We start from the raw sequence: 20,680 nt of genomic DNA, 5'->3' as shown, positions 1-20,680 counted from the left end.
ACGTAAACACTAAGGCCCAATGCACATGCACAGTATAGAAAACCTCTAATGTGGCAAACTTAACCCTTCTACAGTAGCACCTCAGAGTTACGTACACCTAAGGAAGAGAGGTTATTCATAACTCCGAACAAAATAGTATGTTCTTTCAAAAGTTTAGAACTGAACATTAATTTAATACAGCTATGAAACGTTACGATGCAGAAGAAAAATGCTGCTTTTAACCATCTTAATTTAAATTAAACAAGCACAGAAACGGTTTCCTTACCTTGTCAAATCTTTTTTTAAACTTTCCCTTTTTCTAATAGTTTACATTTAACACAGTACTGTACTCTGTAGTGTCTGATTGCGTACTTCTGGTTCCAAATGAGGTGTGTGGTTGACTGGTCAGTTCGTAACTCTGGTGTTCATGACTGAAGTCCTACTGTATATGATCTTTTTTTCACCCACGGCCAAAACTTGTACTTCATGATTGAATGGCAAACCCACAATTTCTGAAACCTTTTCTTTATATAATAACAGTGTTTTAATACTATAGTCCAGATGTGGTGGTATTATGTAAGCTTTAAGACTAGCTTGTGAATGTGTTATATGCAGATATAATAGTGGTAACTTTAATATAGGTTGGGGATTTTTTGCCTTTTGTGATGTTTCACTTTAGATTTCCCATGTTATCTGTTATATTGATGTGCTATAGCCAACTACAGCATGCAGAAGATACTTGTTTATAAGATGAAACAGGATGGAGCATTTAAGAGAAGCTGTCATTTTTAATTACCTGTGAATAGTTTGTGACTCAATTTATTTTTTACAGCATAGTAAACTACAATGGGAACAGTCTCCAATCCTTAAATAATTTAGTAGGAAAACTGGCATTATTTATGAGTTAGTAGGGTATGAATGTCAGTAACATTCCTTTTTATGGTTTGTTCAAGGAATACCCACAGAACAACTTATACAGAGTGCCTCCCAACTATTCACCGATTTCCTCTCAAATGATGCATCATCCCCAGTCTGCCTTGTGGGGTTATAACATTATGGGACAACCACAACAGCCTAGTTTCTTTGTTCAGAACCAGCCCCTTCCACCAGGTATGTGTAAACTTTGGAAGTACATGGAGATATGTTATTTGTTGTATAATAAGAATGTTACTTATTGAAATAACAGCAATATCTTATTTTTACTTTAGTTTGTTCCCCAAAACATGATGTGACTGCTGAAGCCTTGAGTTTTAATCCTTTAGTTCATTTAATACAAGGGCTTTGCTTTCTTAACTAAAAAACTTTGAGGATCATCTTCATTAATGTATCACATTTTTGTTTTGTCACTGGGCACAAATATGTCACCGAGATGTGTTAGACGAATTTTGGCAGAATGCTGATAAATAGTTTAACGTGGAAGATATAAGAAAATATAATTTTAAAAAATGTAATTGTATTTGCCTCGTTACTTTGATTCATGATGTGTATTTTGAAACTAGTCCAATCCTGATTTTTGGTTTGTTATAAATTGATCAATGTCCGTTATAAGTGGCACATAAATGCCATGGGATAACATGTATCTTTAGCATTTGCTTGCCATGTGTGTTTGTGTAAATTATTTTGTTTTTCATTTCAAGTCCATGTCCAATGAAAATATTTTGCATACTCTAAGGGGAAATACAGCAAATCTCTAGATGTTATAAAAAATAGCTACCACATCGTGAAGGAAAATTATACAGCATAAAATTGTATAAGTTTGGTTACAAATATATAAACCTAAAATATTTTTTCTGATGATTCAAATATGAGTAGATTTTATTTATTCTAGGTAAAAAATGTCCAGAAAATGTTAGATGATAATTGTAAAAATTAGGGAGACGAAGTTAGAGAACTGCAAATGAAGTCAGTTTTCCTTCATAATAAACACACATTAATTTATGTCAGGCAGCACACAGAGAATAAGAGAGATTTGGCCTCTCTTATGTCAGGGTGGAATAGACTTATTCTTTTGCAGATTGTCATAAAATTACTCACATTCTGTTTATGAACTTTCGTGGATAATTTTTATTTTTCAGGATAAAATATGTGTTGTACGGTACATCGCTTTATCATCTTCAGTACCAGGAGTTAGCATTCATAGACCACTTTCAGTCTTCAGAGCTATTTTTCAAACATTTGGTGTCATGAACTCAGAAGCTCATGGCTTGCAGTCTTGGGATCTCAAACTGCTAGACTATACTTATTGGCACAATCCAGCTGTACCCACCTCAGTCAGAGGCTGGAATGCTGCAGCAAGTGTGATTTGAGAGCTGCTAGTACTACTGCATTATAGTTATGGAGATTTCTTGGCCTTTTATTTATAAACCTTCTAATTAGATTTTGGTTGAGAAATTGGAGAGAGAGGTGGAAAAAGGAGGAAGGGAGATGGCACTAATATAAATACCATGCAAAACAAGCAATCTCATAACTTTTATATGTGTATTTCTCTCCCTTTCTTCCATTTGCATGAAGTCATATCTCCTTGTATCATGTCTTATCCTCCTCTTACCTGTTTTGGCCTGAGTGGCTAGCCAAAATTCAGGGTTTAGTAGGTTGTTCCAACTGGAAGTAGAAATGGAGTCTCGTATTTTCTTTTATACAGTTTTGTTTATTTACAAAGAATGTACACAGTCCCGTGTCTTTGAATGCAGAAGGAATCAAATAACAGGAAACAGATTCTTTTGCTCGCAGCACCAAGAACGCTCTTTTAGCCTGCACCCCTGATCCCCAAAACCTCTTCCAGGGTCAGCCACTATGCTTTCAAATGCTCCTTGAGGCTGTCTGACTCTATCTGTTCTTGTCTGTCCTCAGTTTCTATGTGATCTCCCCCCCGCCCCCATGCAACTAGCCAAAAGAATACTCAACCAAAAGCTCGTGGATGGGTTTGTCACACACCTTTTGTCTTAGGTGGAGTGTATGCTTACAGTTATGGTAATTGAAGAGTGAGTTTACACCTACCAATTTCAGTGGGGTTTTAACTCAACCCATTATAAGATTTCACATAGTACCTGCTAAGCGTCCCAACAATGCCAAAACAGTACCCACTAGGGGTCCCACTGTTGCTAAAATGAGTGTTGCTGAGCCTAGTGTGGAGGAGGACAAACAATCTTAGCTATACACCACAGAGAACAACGAGGCTGAACCTTTGGTACAGAACTAATTCATACACACAGACTCCACACTGTGGCAAATTGACCATCTACAATAACCATTTAGAGAATGGAGCCTCTCGGAAAATGGACATTTGCAAGGAGTAAAAAAGAAGGGATATAAACCGCTATGCCTAAATCTCCCTGATAATTCAAATAGGCATTTTTCTGTGCCATTCTACTCGCAGTGATCATAAATGACATAATTTTGATAGTACAGGTATGGTATGTAGACTCTTGTCAATTTGACCCTTAAACTTGGGTATCTTCTGTGTATCTGGTGGACCAGAGGAAAGCAGCACATCTTAGACCGTGCCATTTTGACCAAGATTCCAAAGCTGGGTAGATTTCAGACACACTTTCATAACTGCCACCTCTTAGAAGCTGGAAGTTTGTTTTACTTCTTTGTGACCATCTGCGTGAAATTCCTGACATTCTAAAATCATCTGGATTTCAGTAAAACAAGATTTATTAATATTAGAACTAGGAAAAATAATATAAAATAAAAGAAACAGTTTGTGTAACATAAGTAAGGCTTAAACTCTGCACATGCTAATCTAAATAGGTTCAAGGTGCAGGCTAAATGGTTTAGGTTGTTACAGGGAATAATCAATATTTTACATTTCTCCAGAGAGCATTCTCTTTCTCCCTGTCCCTTTGACAGAATGGCATGCTTCAGAACCTTCCTCTGGGATTAGAGGTCTTGAGTCGTTGTCCTTGTTTCTCTGGGGTGGTCCTCAATGATACATGTATTGTTATCCGTTTGTATTACAATAGTGCTGTCACAGTGTTTGCTCCTCATGGGGTCCCCCTCGTGGCCTCTCCAGGGATTAGCTCTTTCAGCCTGATATCTTTGTCTCATGGTTTGCCAGCTCATCATCTCGCTCTGCAGTCGCTCTCTGGCTCCACAGGAGCTGCAGCACCTCATGTTGGTGGCATAACCTTCCGGCCAAGTCATAATGGTCCTCCACTTCCAGAGTTCTATCAAATCCTCTATGGCATCCCAGGCAGTCCTTAAGTCCACTGCCATGGCAAAGTCACTTCCTCAGTGACTGGGATGAGCAATCCCAGATAGTCTTCAAGATCACTACCCAGATTGTGCCACTCATTCATTGGCTGGTAGAGGAACCCAGGCCCACCCACTACTCTGGGTTCCAGTCCACGGGCCTCTCTCCGGCAGCCAAGGTCTGTACTATCTCAAACCTTCCTGCCTTTCTCTTGGACTTCTTCCTACCTTTCTTATCCCAGGCTCACATTCTCCACCCTAGCTAAACTTCTTTCTCCAGGTCTGCTAGACAAACCCTTCCTCTTTTGGTCCAAATCCCTTTCTCTCCCATATCCCAGAAAGACTGACTGCAGCCCTCGTTCTGCTACCAGCTCCTGGGTTTTATAGAACCCCCTCCTGTTCCTCCACAGGGGAGCTTTCCTTAATTAGGGCTCTCATCTCAATGTAACTATCCCCCAGCTTGCAGCCTAATAAGTTAATCATAGACTCATAGGACTGGAAGGGACTTCAAGAGGTCATCTAGTCCAGTCCCCTGCACTCATGGCACAACAAAGTGTTATCTAGACCATCCCTGACAGGTGTTTGTCTAACCTGTTCTTAAAAAGCTCCAATGATGGAGATTCCACAGTTCCATAGGCAATTTATTCCAGTGCTTAACTACCCTGACAGTCAGGAAGTTTTTCCTAATGTCCATCCTAAACCACCTTTGTTGCAATTTAAGCCCATTGCATCTTGTTCTATCCTCAGAAGTTAACGAGAACAACATACCTCTCTTCTCCTTGTAACAACCTTTTATGTACTTGAAAACTGTTATCATGTCTTCTCTTCTCCAGACTAAACAAACCCTTTTTTTTTTCAATTTTCCCTCAGAAGTCATGTTTTCTAGACCTTTAATCATTTTTGTTGCTTTTCTATGGACTTTCTCCAATTTGTCCACATCTTTCCTAAAATGTGGTGTCTAGAATTCGACACAATACTCCACTTGAGACCTAATCAACAAGGAGTAGAGCAGAAGAATTACTTCTTGTGTCTTGCTTACAACACTCCTGCTAATGGAGCCCAGAATGATGTTTGCTTTTTTTGCAACATTGTTAACTCATATTTAGCTTGTGGTCCACTGAGACTCCCAGATCCCTTTCCACAGTACTCTTTCCTAGGCAGTCATTTCTGATTTTCTATGTGCAACTGATTGTTCCTTCCTAAATTGAGTACTTTAAATTTGTCCATATTGAATTTCATCCTGTCCATTTCTCCAGTTTGTCCAGATCATTTTGAATTTTAATCCTATTTTCCAAAGCACTTGCAACCCCACCCACCTCGCCTACATCGACCTATTCCAGGCAAGTGTGGGGCAAGCACACCCCATCATAAGAGCCTAGAATTTAGGACCATTTACTTTGATCTGCCCCTCTGAAACATTTCCTAGAAAGGTATGTCCACCGATGTACTCCTCAAAAGGTTCTGATCCTCCCTTATTAATTGACCTTTAATAATCCATTCAGGATTGTATTGATTGCTTTGGGCAAGCACTTTAGTTTCCATTTTTCTGGTGTCAAACTTTTGTAATTTGAACAGTTATTTTGAATGTGTTTGGACACAGTAATTGTCTCCTCTCTCACCTTCACATCTGAGACACTCAGATATTACAGTTTGAGGCACCAGCTCCATTATTAGAACCTAGAAAAATGGATAGACTTCCAGTAAAGCTCTATTTTAAAGGTGCTGTGCTCTTTTTTGTAAACCCTGCTTGCCTGTTAATTGTTCTGGCTGGAAATGTTAATCTCAATCCAATTCTCTGCCTTTAAAGAGACAGACCTCTTACCATAATTTATTTGTATTTGATATGCAGTAGAATAGACAGATTAACAATGATCTGTCAGCCCTTTTGCTTTAAAAGACAGGGAAAAAATTTATATTTTATGTTTTTTAGGTTCCAGATTGGATCCTACAGGCTCTTTTGTTCCAACGAACACAAAACAAGCCTTGTCTAACATGCTACAGAGGCGTTCTGGCACCATGATGCAACCACCCTCCATACATGCAATTACGTCTCAGCAGCAGCTGCTCCAGATGAAACTCCTGCAGCAGCAGCAGCAACAGCGGCTACTCAGGCAGCAAGCCCAAACAAGACCTTTCCAACAGGTTTGTTCAAACCCCAAAATATGGAGAGGGAGGCCTTTCTTTCAGCTTGTATTATAGTTAATTGCATGGAGCCTATGAGCCATCTGAGGTTATTTTGATCTCCATTTACTGCCACAGAGCAGGTCCGTGTACTCTAAGTCCTGTTCCACCAGGGCCATTTATTCTTTAAACTTTATTTGCCAAACCAACCTCTTTGTCTGTGTGTCCTTTTTTAATTTTACTGCAAATCTCATGAAATCATTGGCTGGTCCTCTACTGCTTAATGTCCTTTAACTTCCCTGTGCTAATCTGTTTAATGAATGTATGTAAATGTATGTAAGTAGGATCAGGCCCCGTTTATAAAGACAGCATGTGTAGAATTGAATAAGTTTTGTAAAACACTACAGAAATGAAAGTATCATCAGAGATTACAAATCCCTACGGCCCTATTCTGATCTCAGTTACGTATCACTTATCTTATAAAACTGGGTGTTGCGTAAAACTTCAACAGGTGATAAAGAAGATCTCATGGACACTATGCCTGCACTGCAATTAAAATTCCACCACTGGCCCATGCCAGCTGACTCTGGCTAAGGGGCTGTTTCATTGTGGTGTAGACATTCAGGCTTGGGCTAGAGCCTGAGCTCTAGGACCCTCCCACATGTTAGTCATTTTGTTGTGCAAATGTGGTAGGTTGCAGTTCAGCTTCTAACATCGTTTATGCCTTTCCTATAACTCTGAGACTGAATTTGAAATAGAAAGCTCCTATGAATCTTCATACTGGTATTGTCAATATTACAGTGTACTTTAGGAGAATACAACAGACTTTTTATTGTTCTTGGAGCTACATATAATTTTTAAAAAGCATATAACCTTAGACTGTTTCTAAATTCCCTGAAGGTGAGAATCTGAAAAAACTTTTCACAGTCATGCTGCATGATCCAATATACTGCCAGACTGGGTAAACCAAATTTTCTCTGTTTCTGCTGTTTAATGACAATGTTAATTAAATTTAATAATTCCAGAATCTCCTGGGGGAGCCATTCTCTCACACACATGGGGGAGTGTTTTTTTTCTCTCTTCCTCTCTCCCCGCTCCCCATCCCCCAAAACAACACACTGTAAAAATTTCTGGTGTTTCACTCACTAACATGTTTCATAGAGAGCAATGAACAAATGTTATACACAAAACCACACTTATATTCTATGTAAGTATGTGGGAGGTGCACGACTTGAACCTAGTTTCCTGGAGATTGCTGCAGGTCCCTCCTAAAGCTGATGGCCAGTAAGTCCCTCGGCCTGCGCCGCTTCCAGCAGCCCCATTGGCCCGGAGTGGCGATCCGGGGCCAGTGGGAGCCGCAATCGGCCAAACCTGCGGACAGGAGAGGTAAACATACCGACCTGGCCCGCCAGGGGCTTTCCCTACACAAGTGGCAACCCTTGTTTGAGAAACCTTGGCTTAATCAGAGCTAAAGAACAGTATTTAAAAATAAAATTGGCTTCCAGATCCCTGTTACGAAAAACTCATATATAAAACTTGCGTGATTTGTTGCCCTGCCCTTTCACATCGAGCCCTTACTGCTGATTGTGTTTTAAAATCTTTCAAAATCTGCTTCTTGGACATTCTTGGAACAAAAACTTCATCTTTCCTGTAAGTAAATCCTTGGCACCAACAAATATACAGTTGAGTCTCAAGCCATGTTTTTTTTTTATTGACTCCTAGGGAGTAGTACTTTTTTCTAGGAAATATGTTCTTGCCAATCTGCCTTTGTAAAATGGTACGTTTGTCATTCGTGCAAGGCACTGGGGATGTGTTCGTCATTGGCCCAGAATAATAGATGAACAGCAGCTCCTGATGTACAATATAGACAATATGTACATAAATAAAAAGCAAATAAAATAAGCCAACTCAACACTGAAGTCCTAAGAAAGTCAGTGGGTAAATTCTATTGTTTTCCCAGCATAAGTTGCAATTTCATCACCAATTTATTGATGATGGTAATATATAGGATCCATTTGTGAGGAAAATTTGCTGAAGAATTTTGTTTCCCTAAGAATAAGGGCTTCTCTCATCTGATTATTCATATGTTGCGGGTGGTCTACTTAACAGAGTCTAACTTAACTGTGGTAGATTCCTTGCTTATGAAAAGTGCTGACTGAACAGACCTGCAGACCTCTGTCTTCTGTTTATCCATAGAGCAGGTGCAACACCTCCCCCAATAGATCACCACATTATATAACCTGTCAATCTGACTTATCTATCTAGGCTCAGTGTTTTATATATAAGATATTGGTAGACAATTACTGCCCAGTGTGTGAACCAAATATAGAAGGACCAGCATTTCCCAGAGCTTCATTTTGTTGAATTTTATAAACAGCGTACGCTGTCAAACATAAACTACTTGTCTTCACTTTTAAGGCCCTTTTGGCCTATCCCCATGCTATATATCATCTCATATGCTATCACAATATCGATTTCTGCCTCCATTCTGCCAAAGATGCCCATTTGTCAAATTTTCCAGCAAGTACCTACCTGCTTTGTCCTATGCTGCATGAAAGGAGCTCCCTGTAAATATCCATAAAACTATTTCATTGTCCTCCTTCAAATCCCTTCTTAAAGCTCTCCTCTGCTGTGATGCCTACAAAAATCTCAACAATGATTAGAAAGCTGGTATGCTGAGACAGCTGCTTAGCACACTGTTCATAATCATCTCGTTACCTTGTGCTTTCCCCATATGCCTGTTGTCTCTTCATTAGACTGAAAGCTCTGTACGGCAGGGACTGTCTTTTTGTTATGTGCTTATAGGGTAACTAGCACAGTGGGGTCAGTATTGCTCTTTTAGGGTCCTGAAGTGCTACTGCAACACAAATAGTAAATGATGATGATACATAGCACTATTGGCAAGCGCCGCCTTGGTGTTTGACAGCCAAAGAGAGAGAAACTCCATTTGTTCACTTCCCTTGCACTCCTCTGTACTCAGATGGAAAGAGGAGAAATTCCTGCACTGTTGTGGTTTCTTCCTTGAGGATTTTTATCCTCATGTCTGTTTTCCCTCAGAATGAGGCAAGTTACTAGCATTTAGAACTCAGTTAGTTCATGCTGTTGATTTTGTTGACACAAATACCCATAACCAAATACTACTGGGGCAAAGTGCTAGTCTTCCGTAGGGCCAGGAAATTCCTTTCCTCCTGTTCGGCATTGAAGGGGGGTTGACTGCATGAAACTGTATGAGTCTCGAGCTCCAAACAGATATTAGGATACCCACAAGATATTGGGGGTTTTGTGTGGGCTTCTCCCATCCCCATGGCAGACATGGGGAACTTGCCATATTATAAAATTGTATTGTGTTTGACACAATGCTGATTGTGAGTTAGTGATCAGTGTAGAACAAATGAACTCAGATACTACTGTGAGGAGTGGCAGTACAAAACCCATAAATAAGATTGAAACTGTGAAAGCCAACCTGATTAAACCCCAATAGACTTGTACTGTAGACAAATCCAAGGAGGACTTGGGAGGGTTTGCAGCTGTGTAGGAGATACTGCTATTCTGAACAGCAGGAACTCCTGGGCAGCTTTCCACTTGAAATCCACCCACATCCTAGGGAAGCTACAGAGAGCAGCTGTTCCTTGGTTTCTTCCCACTCCTAGTCCTAATCCCACAGACACTATGGTCTGTTGCTAAATTTGGGGGGCTCATCAGGGCAACAGGCAAAAATATAACTATGAACAGCAGAGAATAGTATGGGGGTTTCAGATATTTTATTATTATTATTTATTACTGTCGCACGTAGAGACCAGGTCTCCATTGTGCTAGGCACAGTGCAAATATATAACAGTGCCTACCCCCAAGACCTTTTACTGAATACTATTTTCTTTTTATCAAAGAATTAAGAAGTTAACAAAGGTTTAGAAGAACATGTCAGTCAATAAAATATAAAAAGGAAAAAAATAACTTCAATTGTTTTGCTTAGTTTTAGTTGCAGTTTTAAAGATAATACAAATTACAAACAGGATAAGACTAAAAAAAAATTCCTACTAATAAGAAATAAGATCTCAAATTATATTAAAATTATGTGTAATGATCAACCATATATTGTGACCCAGCATTTCCTGTTTCATAGAAAGTAACCCAGCTACAAGATTTCCAATATTAAGCAACATTATTAAGGGCCCAACTCAGTACTACCTACTTAAAGGTCCTATTGACTTCATATTCACATGATAGAGTATAGAGATTTCAGCAAATCTCTGCCTGAATAAGTAGTGTTACATATATTGTGCTTAGGTGAATAAAATCTGAGTCGTAATGCAGAAGCCTAAACTACACTCGTAATTGTTTTATCCTCTCATTTAAGAACACCCCTAACCGTAATAGTTATGCTGACAAAAAAACCTGTGTTAGATGCAGCTTATACGAGCAAAAGAGTAATTAATTTAATTTAATTTGGTAATGAATCAGTTTAAGATACATCAATATATACCAGATTTATATCAATTTAAGAATAGCCAGATAGGTGTTTTGCATTGGATTCACTAAATTAGTTTTTAAACCTTTTGTTAAACCTGTGCAGTTTTATGAATAGACAAGGCTTTCACAACATGCAAGAGGGCTTGATACAGACATTTGGGTTGGTCACTGCCAAGGTTGTGTATATAATGCCAGGCTCAGAAGGCACTCTGTGGTTTAATCTGTTTCCTGGGACTTTTATCTGTGATTAAATGGCCTGCTGACAGCATCTGTAGCTGTCTACTCTAAACGTATTACCAAAATATTCCCTCATTGCTAACACCATGTGACCTGCTTCAGTAGTGGTAGTGTAGAGATGGCTCCTCTGTCTGCTCGCATTTTTACCACATAGTTTAGATCTGCTCTGAGTCTTACCTACACTAAGGTTTAATGCACTGGCGGAGTTGCACAGGTATTAGCAACTATGGGGAAAATTTTGGCAAAATAATCTGAGTGTAGATAAGCGCTTTAAAAGTATAAATTGCTTTCACAGGCTTCCCAAGCACACGCTGTAGTGCAACCAGAAATTCTTGTGAATGCTTTGCAGCCTTTTCCTCCATAGTTCAAATACAGTAGTGGGACTGAAAAATTTGCCATTTTTACCTAAGTAAAAAAGACATGGTCACCTCACCATTTGCAATATTTATTTTTATTTCCCTGGGCTTAGTATAGGAAATACTTTGAAAACTGGAAGCGGGGAAAGCAAAGACCAAAAAATGTTAGCAGTTGCAAATCTTATCTTTATTTAAGGCATTCGGTAAGTTTTGGGCACCACCATCATGAGCTATATTTTTTTAAGATGTGGTGAAGCAAAGAGAGTTTCTTAAATATTTCTATTTCTGTATGTTGCTGCCATCTGGAAAGTTGGAGATGTTACTCATTGACATAGGTAGCACGGTCTATTTCACAAAACATCCATGGTATGCAATTCTATAGGACCCCCTAGATTCTTGTGTATAAATCCAGAAGGAACCAACACTTTTGAGCTGGTAGGACTGTAAATGCCATTCTGTTAAAAACTTTTAGCTATGAAGTAAATACCACTCTCTATTAAAAACTATTTGCTCCACTGATTTCAAATATTACATATAGAATAAAAGGCTATTGTGAATTGCAAGGAATCCTATAATAGTTTATAGACTGTTTAGAATTCCTGTACAGAAATCTTATAACACTGCTATGCTTTATTAGCACCATAAAACACCTGTAAGCAATTTTTAGTATTCCTGAAGGACAATTTTCTGACAGAAAATACAAACAGGCAGTATAAAGATTTTTGTTTAGTTAGGGAAAAAAGTATGTGATTTATTTGTTTCTATTAATTTTATTGTGTACAATGAAGAATGAAGGATTAATATATAACATTTGCATTAGACATTTGGAAGTCGCTTTTCTGCGTTATTTTGGTGAATGAATTTACTAAGTTGTAATAAGGTGATTGCTATGATTTAAATGACAGAGTAAAATTAGATATTTTTATTACAATAAAATAGTATGTTTCTTGGCTGTTTGTTTTCTGCAATGTATAACCTAGATCATTTTAAAATAAGATACATTAAGACATAAATAAGTCACATTTTGACCAAAGTAATGTTAGTATAATGCCAGAGTAATACCATTGACTGCAATACAGCTGCTTTGCACTTATATGGGTGTAGTTGTATAAGAGTTGTATTCTAGAGTAACAGCAGAATCTGGCACCATTTATTTATTAACGACAAACAATTGCTGATGGAAAGAACATATATTTTATTATTTGTGATTAAGAATGTATACATCCGCTTTCATGTAGAAAATGTCTGTGGTGTTGACACTAGACTTTCAGTTGATTTTAATGGTAAGTGTAAAGATTCAGTGAGGGAAACCATGAATTACAAATGCTTGGAGTAGGTGTCCAGCCTGTGTTGCACAATGAGAGTCTAAGTGCAGTTAGGTATGTTGTGTTAAGAGGATCAGAAGATAACCAGCCAGTCAGCCAGTTTTAAGATGAATAAATATAGCCCTTGAGTGTGTTAATCTAGCTATGGGACTAGGAAGTTGTGGTTGAGATCTAAATTCCCTGTAGATTTATCTGCTGCAAAACAAACTCTTTGTGATGCCCTGATATCAGTATTCTGACAGTCTGTAAGATCACCTTAACCGTATTTTTCTGTTCCCAGGAGATGTGATGTTTCTGTGTCAGCTATGGCTAGAAATGAATCACTTGCTGATGACTTAGGGCTTGTCTACATTACCAGCTGGATCAATGGGCAGCGATCGATCCAGCGGGGGTTGATTTATCGCGTCTAGTCTAGACGCGATAAATGGACCGCCGAGTGCTCTCCCATCAACTCCGGTACTCCACCAGGGTGAGAGGCACAGGCGGAGTCGACGGGAGAGCTTACCATAGTGAAGACACCGCAGTAAGTAGATCTAAGTACGTCGACTTCAGCTACGTTATTCATGTAGCTGAAGTTGCGTAACTTAGGTCGATACACCCCTACCCCCCAGCGTAGCTCAGACCTAAGTGGTTATGCTCCTCCTAGTCATAGGACATCAGATATTTGTTTTTATTAGATCTGCATGATAATGCAAAACATATTGTGGAAAGCAGTCCACAGATGCAATGTTTACTCATCTTCCATATTTTTGTTCTGAGGAACATATAGAATATGCATGTTCTTCCAGTGTGGATGTACACTTATTTTAATGATAACATTTAAAGTACTGTAAATTCAGGAAAAAAGCTCTCATTGACATTATTTTACCATGTTTTTAAATAGAAATATTTTGTAAAAAATTGTTTTAAAAAGTGAACAGTTAAAAAGACTTTTCTAATATGGCCTATTGCAGATTTGAACTGCTTCAGCACGAGTTAAAACAGTATCAGATAAAGTACATAATTTGATGATAAATGTAATTGCTTAGATGGATATTTTTCTGTGAAGTGCATTACTATGGAGCGTCAGATGCAGTAAGTTCATTGCTGTTGAATACCTGGTGGGTCTGTAACCTGTTTTTCAGTCTGATACTGTGAAACTACTACTTGCCCTCGCACTCCATTGATTTCAGTGAGTGTTGAAAATGCTCAATGTCGCTCAGTGAGCAGGTGCACAGCACTTTGAGGAGTGGATCTATGGAGAAGAGCAAGTAGAGTGTATGCAGGTGTTATCTGTGTGACCTGCACCTCCTCTAGCTCTCATCTCCTCCCAGGTCTGTTGACATCTCCTCTTGTGTTCACCCTCTATGGGCTGATAGCAACACCAGCTGATTGTGACTGGATACCAGAAACTCTACATTGTAGCCTCTCTCCTTGATGGTGCTGTTTGAGGATGTTTGCATGGAACTGTCCATACAACAGTAATCTATATATTTATTAAAAATAGAGGGAAAATACAATTAAAACAAAAGAAACCATTTGCTTAACACATCAATATTTACACTTCCCATAATCTAGATAGGGCATTCTCAGGTGAAAAGGGAAGAGCTGAATAGTTTACATCTCTTGAAGGTAATCCCTTCTCTGTTAAGACTGACAGCCTCCCTTGCTCTCTAAATATCAACTCTTCTCTATAATGGCTCCAGAACCTGTTTAACAAACCGCTTTTTCCAGGTCAGTTTGCCTGCTCCAGTGTGGCTTTCCTAATCCAATAGAGAGAGAAGGTGGGTGAGGTAATATCTTTTATTAGACCCAGTTCAGTCGTTATGCGAAACAATCTGTTCTACCTTGCATTTAGCTGTGATGGTTTCTCAGACCTGAAGAAGAGCCCCAGAGGTGTGGCTCAAAAGCTTGTCTTTCTCACAAACAGAAGTTGGCCCAATAAAAGATATTTCCTAATCCAGGGCAGTTACTCCCAATTTCCAAACCAGATTCCTCCATTTACCTGTGCACGCAATTTTCTGCATTGGGAGATGGACCATTGAAGACATGACAGCCTGTTAATGATGATTAATAGCTGTCTTTCAAATGCTTAGTTGCCTAGCCCAATGACCACATTTCACAGAACCAGTTGTCTGGTTGTGTCTAGTTTTGGCCAAGCCTGTTGTTTAAAATCCATTCCGGCAATTTTTTTTCCTTTTTGCCAAGAAATGAGAGTTGTGGTCAGGTCCCCAGACCTTCTGTGATACCCTGAACCTTTTTACTCTTAAACTCATTTATTTTAAATAGCTTGTGCAAAACTATTGAACATGAGCTGCATTTGAAATCGTTTGTCTTAGATAATATTCACCTATCATGTTCTCAGTTGTTTATCAGGCTCTTCTTAAAATGGCAAAAGGATTAAAAATAAAAGGGTGTAAACATATCTGATACTAATCCTTCTAAAGATAATACATTTGGTAAGTGGATTGTGTTACTGCTAATGGTGGATGTTTAGTAAAGGGATAATTATTTTAAGACAATTATGAAAGAATGTTACTAGTTTTTTCTCATCAATGCAATAGCCATGTTATAAAATATCTCATAAATTGAAGTCATTTATGTATAATAATAGTGTTTGGGTTAAGGGAACAACTTTGCTAATGAACCAAAGCTAATATTTGTTCTCTGTGTTGTTTGCCATTTTCTCGCCTATTCTTTTCCTTTAGGATGTCTGTAACACTGCTGTAGCTCTTCAAGAAGGCTTTGACAACATAATGGTAACCACACTGCTGTCTTCAACTTTTTTTTTCTTTTGCACAAACATGCATTTCTTTCAACGCACAAGCTGCACAATTTGCTGTAAATGAGAATGATATGCTTTGAGCTCCCCTGTTGCTCAGATAGAGTATGTGCATGTGTGTAACTAGGGTGACCAGATTGCAAGAGTAAAAATATTGGAAACATGGTGGGGGCAGCCACAGGCTCATATCCCCCACCAGAACCATGGGGGTGGGAGGTGCACAGCCCTAGGAAGCTGCCATGGGAGGCGCATGGCCTGGCTCCAGCCCCCCCTGCAAGCCGCAGGGACACATGGTCCCAGCTCCAGCCACAAGCTGCAGGTCGGGGACGCATAGCCCCGGCTCTAGCCCATGCCACAGGTCGGGGGGCACGTGGCCTTGGCTCCAGCCGCCGCCGAATGCTGCGGGTTGGGGGCGCATGGCCCCGGCTCCAGCCCCCGTGGAAACTGCGTGTCAGGGACGCACAAGCCTGGCACCGACCGCATGCTACGGGTCTGGGGCGCACAGCCCAGGCTCCAGCCCCTGCTGCAACAGGCGGAGTCTCAGGGCTGGGGCAGTGAGTTGGAGTATGGGAGGGGGGGTTTGGGGTGCTGACTCTGGGAGGGAGTTTGGGTGCAGGAGGGGGCTCAGCACTGGGGCAGTGAGTTGGAGTGCGGGGGCGGGGTATGTGCGGATTCTGGGTGGTGCTTACCTCAGGTGGCTCCCTGGAAGAGGCAACATTTCCCTCTGGGTCCTAGGCGGAGGCACAGCTAGGTCGCCCTGTGTGTTGCCTTGCGGGCAGGCACCACCTCCACAGCTCCCATTGACCACGGTTCCCAGCCAATGGGAGCTGCAGAGCCAGCGCTCATGGCAGGGGCAGCACGCGGCATCCCCCTGGCTGTCCCTGCACCTAGGACCCAGAGGGAGATATCCCCACTTCTGGGGAGCTGTGCATAGCCAGCCAGGTAGGTAGCCTGCCAACCCTGCGTCAACCGGAGGCCTGGCAACCCTACAATATTGGGACAAATGGCGTCCTGATCATACATCGGTCGGGACATGGGACAGAGAGTACAATATTGGGACAATCCTAATTTTATCGGGACGTCTGGTCACCCTATGTGTAGATTACGTATACACATGCACCCATGGAGTGTTCCTTTATGACAAATGTTTCCAATAACTTTATAATTATTTTCCTGTTTTAAATATTTCATATTTTTTGCTCTAAAAGATTAAAAGAGAGATGTTTCTGATGCCACACGCGTCCAAGCATGACCCATATCTTCACATACTGCCCATATCTTCACGCTGATTGCTGGTTTTGTTCCAGTGTTTACCTTCCAACTCCTCCCTGCTTTGAGCTCCTATTATGCCAGTTTTAATCATTTAGTAACATGAGACTTATGAGATTCTGCAACAGTGTTCCCAGGACTGCTCCATGGACTGACTGACCGAGGAGCTGTAAAAGTAGTGTGGGCAACATGCTTCTCAGCACCCTACTTCATGCCATCAGAAATTCCAGAGAAGCACTTAATTCCATTCCATAAGTGGATAGTAGTTCTGCCATTTCATCAATGGAAGCAGAGTTCTCCCTTGTCCCTCTGTACTCGGAGCCCCCAAAATGCTTGTGATCTCAGATCTCATGCATGGACTGTGCAGTGCACTGCTGTCATATTAACTGAGCCACCTCGGAAAGCAAGTTTTATAATAAATGTATTTTAGATTTTGCATCAAGTAAAAAAATCAGTATGACATGTTGACATAGGAGTGCTAAATACTGAAACATAAACCCTTATCCCCTTTTCAGAAGTTAGAAGATAAATGATGTTTCATGATAAATATAGTGTGTAGCATATTTAACATTTTTGTATTAGTACTTAGTTTTTATCAGAAATTGGAGAAAATCATATACATTTTCTAGCTAACCTTCTATGAAAGGATATTTTGTCTCTGGAGTGTCTATTATCCAGAGCCAGGCTTCAATAGGGCGTAGCTCCCATTTAGGCACCAAGATAAATGGCCAAGTTTTCAAAAAAAAAAATCTCAGCATGTTAGGTGGTCTATTAAAGCTGAGGCCTTTTAAAAATCTGCCTACAAGTGTCACAGTGTGGACCTTTTGAGTGCTGAGCACCTTTGATAATCTAACATTTAAAATTTGGAAAATCTGACCTAAATGGCTTGTGAATTGACATGTTGTCAGCAGACAAGGGTTAAAGTAAAATCCTTACCTTGTTGAAGTCAATAAGAGTTGTGCCATTAATTTCAATGGGGCCAGGAATTTCACCCAAAATATTTTTTAAAAAAATTAATTAAATTAATTGATTGATTAACAAATTAATCTATTGCTGTGGCTTGGTGAGGTTCACATTCTAAAAGCTGTGTTGATGGCTTGTAAGGCATTATTGATCAGGAAAGTTAAGTTTCAAAGTTGGTTGCGTGCCTAACTTCCTGTCCCGGGAGCACTGTTTATGTTGGTAAAGCATTAATTGACAGAGAGACAAACTAAATCAATCTTTGTAAAAATATCTGCTGGATGCTGTGATTTTAATATTTTATATATTTGCAATACATATTTTTATTTACTAGAGACTTGGCAGCAAAGGGATATAGTTTGGCATCTGTGCAGTTAATAAAACAAGCCTAGATTTATTGTGGGCATACAGTGGAGTCTTTCATTTTGTACAAATGTATCAAACCATGATATTTACAGTCTAAATAAGTGTTAGTGTTTTGCTCTCTGTTTCTAAACACAGATGTTGTTGCCAACCTGGCTGAGGTAGCTCAGGCTACTCAATTCTATTGCCTTACTATAAAAGATAACTTATGACCACACAACGTACCAGACAGTGTATTCAGTTCAGTTCCAGTTGCAGTGAGCTTTGCTGCATTTTATTTTATACATGATCAGATCATAAGATAATGTTACTACTGTAAGCTTGCATCCGCTATCAGAAGTGCTCATTTTTGTTACATGCATGCATGATTCCATTTCTCACCAATTAACTTGCATGCTAGTTTACTCCTGACTAAATGATGCCTGTTCTGATAGGTCTTTAGAATTTATCAAAAACAATCACAGAATTCTTGCTCACAACATTGGAATTTTCTCTGTGGTTGCCTGCTGCTCTGGATAAAGCTGATTTGTATCCTGCCTAGCTAATAGCTTTTTGGTTTAAAGTTCAATTTTGCCTAGACCGATAGCTCTTGTCTGACCTAATGCCTTATTGCTCAAGTAGTACCTCTTAGTCTGTTGTCATAAATAAAAAATATGCTCTGCTTTGTAACTCATAGAACTTAGCTTGCTGGGCTTCAGATTGTACCTTTTAACTGTTGAGAAAAGCCTGCATATGAATTTTGTGAACAAGAGTAATTTAATTTGGGGGGTTCTGCCTACAACTTGGTTCTGTCGGTGAAATCATGCATCTAGTCAGCATTTTCTTCATGAATTAGGGCTCAATCCAACTCCCACTGAAGTTTATGGAAGTGTTTCCATTGATTTCAGTGGGAGTTGAATGGGACCATTATTAAATAAGGACTTGTATCAGTGGACAAAATTCCATTCTCCATTGACTTCATTGCCAGTTGGACATATTTATCAGTAGAAGAACCAGAAGCAATGATGACAAAGGGCTGACACATTCCACAGAACCCCTAGAAAAGAATGTGGGCATCTGGATTCAGGCCTTGAGACCTTTCTGCTGGTCTTTTCCCAGGTTACGTACAACCAACCCCAGGTTTTCAGGAGGTTGGGCTTTGTCTGGCTCTCCAGCCAAACTCAGTTACCCCTTCTCAAGGTGATGTCTCTGTGACGGGGTTTCCTGGACTGTGGGATTGCTGAGCCCTCTGTACCACCAACCTGGGGTATTGCTCTCACGTTGTGATACAATTGTTAAGCCAGAAACCTCTGGCAGGAGCTGCACTTACACAGACATCCACAGGCAGGGTCACACGCAACTGAGTTACATGAATGCTTTGCCAGTCACTCGTGAACCAACAATAGAGAGCCCCCAGCCAATTCCCACGCCACTCCCCAGGCTTGTCTCCCAGAACGGTACCGTCTTTCCCTGGTCAGAAGCCTGACCAGCGTAAGTTCATTACCCAGTCTGCACCTTCCTTGGTGTGGAGAGGACACACCGTAGCCTTTGTAAACTGAGCTGAGATTTCCCAAGCACTTCAACCAAAACACACTGTTTTAGGTAAAATTAAAACAGATTTATTAAGTGATTACAAGTAACAAGTGTAGAGATCAAAGTTGGTTACTTAAGAAACAAAAATACGTTTGCAGTCTCAGCTCTACAAACTAGACAGGATTTGAATCAAATAATGCCTCACTCTGACAGCTGAGTTAAAACCACCCTTTCCAGTTCAAAGTCTTTGTCCTCCAGACCTTTCTTCCAGGTGTTGAGTTGGAGGAGGGGAGAGAGAGGTCAAGTGATGATGTCACTTCTCTTCTTTTATAGTTTATTCCAGCTTACTGGAAAGATTCATGCTTGTGACGTGGGGGTCCGCCCCCTTTGGTCAAGCAGTGTTTATATGCTCTCTCTGAGAAGTCTTCTGGGATGGCTGTTGGGAGAATGAATTCCTTTTAATCGGACATCAGCACATCTGGCTACTCCATTGCTGCATCTGAAAGGCTGGTTGTGAGTGTTCCCAATCTCACAACATATTTCAGTAACACACACACAGCAAAACTTCCAAACTTTACATATAATGACAGCACATACAATCCAACAGGCTATTAATGTTCAGCAGATCAACACTTTTAAAATGATACCTTACAAGGCATACTTTGTTCAAAACATATCATAATTATATGTCAGTGGTGAATATGGGGGCACCAGGGGGCTGCTTTGAGGTATAGAGTATCACAGTCTCTCTGTGGGGAGTCCACTCAGACCGTACTGATCTCTTTATGCCCCAAGTCTATTTTCCTGACGATTTTGTGGCAGTGTCCAAATAATAGTTAAACTTAGGCCTGTTTGTTTACTACCACATTTCGATAGTTTGTATAGCTTCCAACAATGTGATTATTAACAGGATGAGAGTGAGTGATAAAGAAAAATTCCTGTTGCTCTTGAGGCGGTATCTGCAAGTGGCATTACTCTTTGTCTCACTGATGGCACTCGTGGCAACATCGTTATTGGCAGTGCATTGAATGATAGTGCTGGTGTTTTGCTTGTATGTGGTGATAACGCATCTGATGGTTTGTTTTTCTTTTGGGGCTTTTGGTTTTTGTTGGTTGGTTTTTTGTTGGGGAAAG

The 20,680-nt window shown here is 40.0% G+C and overlaps 1 protein-coding gene across 12 annotated transcripts in view; it reads left to right on the top strand.

Moving 5' to 3' along the window:
• The window catches only part of MED12L (mediator complex subunit 12L), a 330,165-nt gene that overhangs the window by 284,897 nt on the left and 24,588 nt on the right, over positions 1 to 20,680 (top strand). For 10 of the 12 annotated variants that reach the window (XM_039487294.1, XM_039487298.1, XM_039487297.1 and 7 more), the window contains 3 exons: positions 933 to 1,089; positions 6,104 to 6,315; positions 15,370 to 15,420. In XM_039487294.1, coding sequence (XP_039343228.1) covers positions 933 to 1,089; positions 6,104 to 6,315; positions 15,370 to 15,420 — 420 coding nt within the window. The remainder of the gene's footprint in view (positions 1 to 932; positions 1,090 to 6,103; positions 6,316 to 15,369; positions 15,421 to 20,680) is intronic. The other 2 variants (XM_039487299.1, XM_039487295.1) reach the window with 1 other exon arrangement.

This window comes from Mauremys reevesii, linkage group 9, assembly GCF_016161935.1.
Source record: "Mauremys reevesii isolate NIE-2019 linkage group 9, ASM1616193v1, whole genome shotgun sequence".
Taxonomy (NCBI): domain Eukaryota; kingdom Metazoa; phylum Chordata; order Testudines; family Geoemydidae; genus Mauremys; species Mauremys reevesii.
The sequence above is the reverse complement of the archived record's forward strand: the minus strand, read 5'-3'. Positions and strand labels throughout refer to the sequence as shown.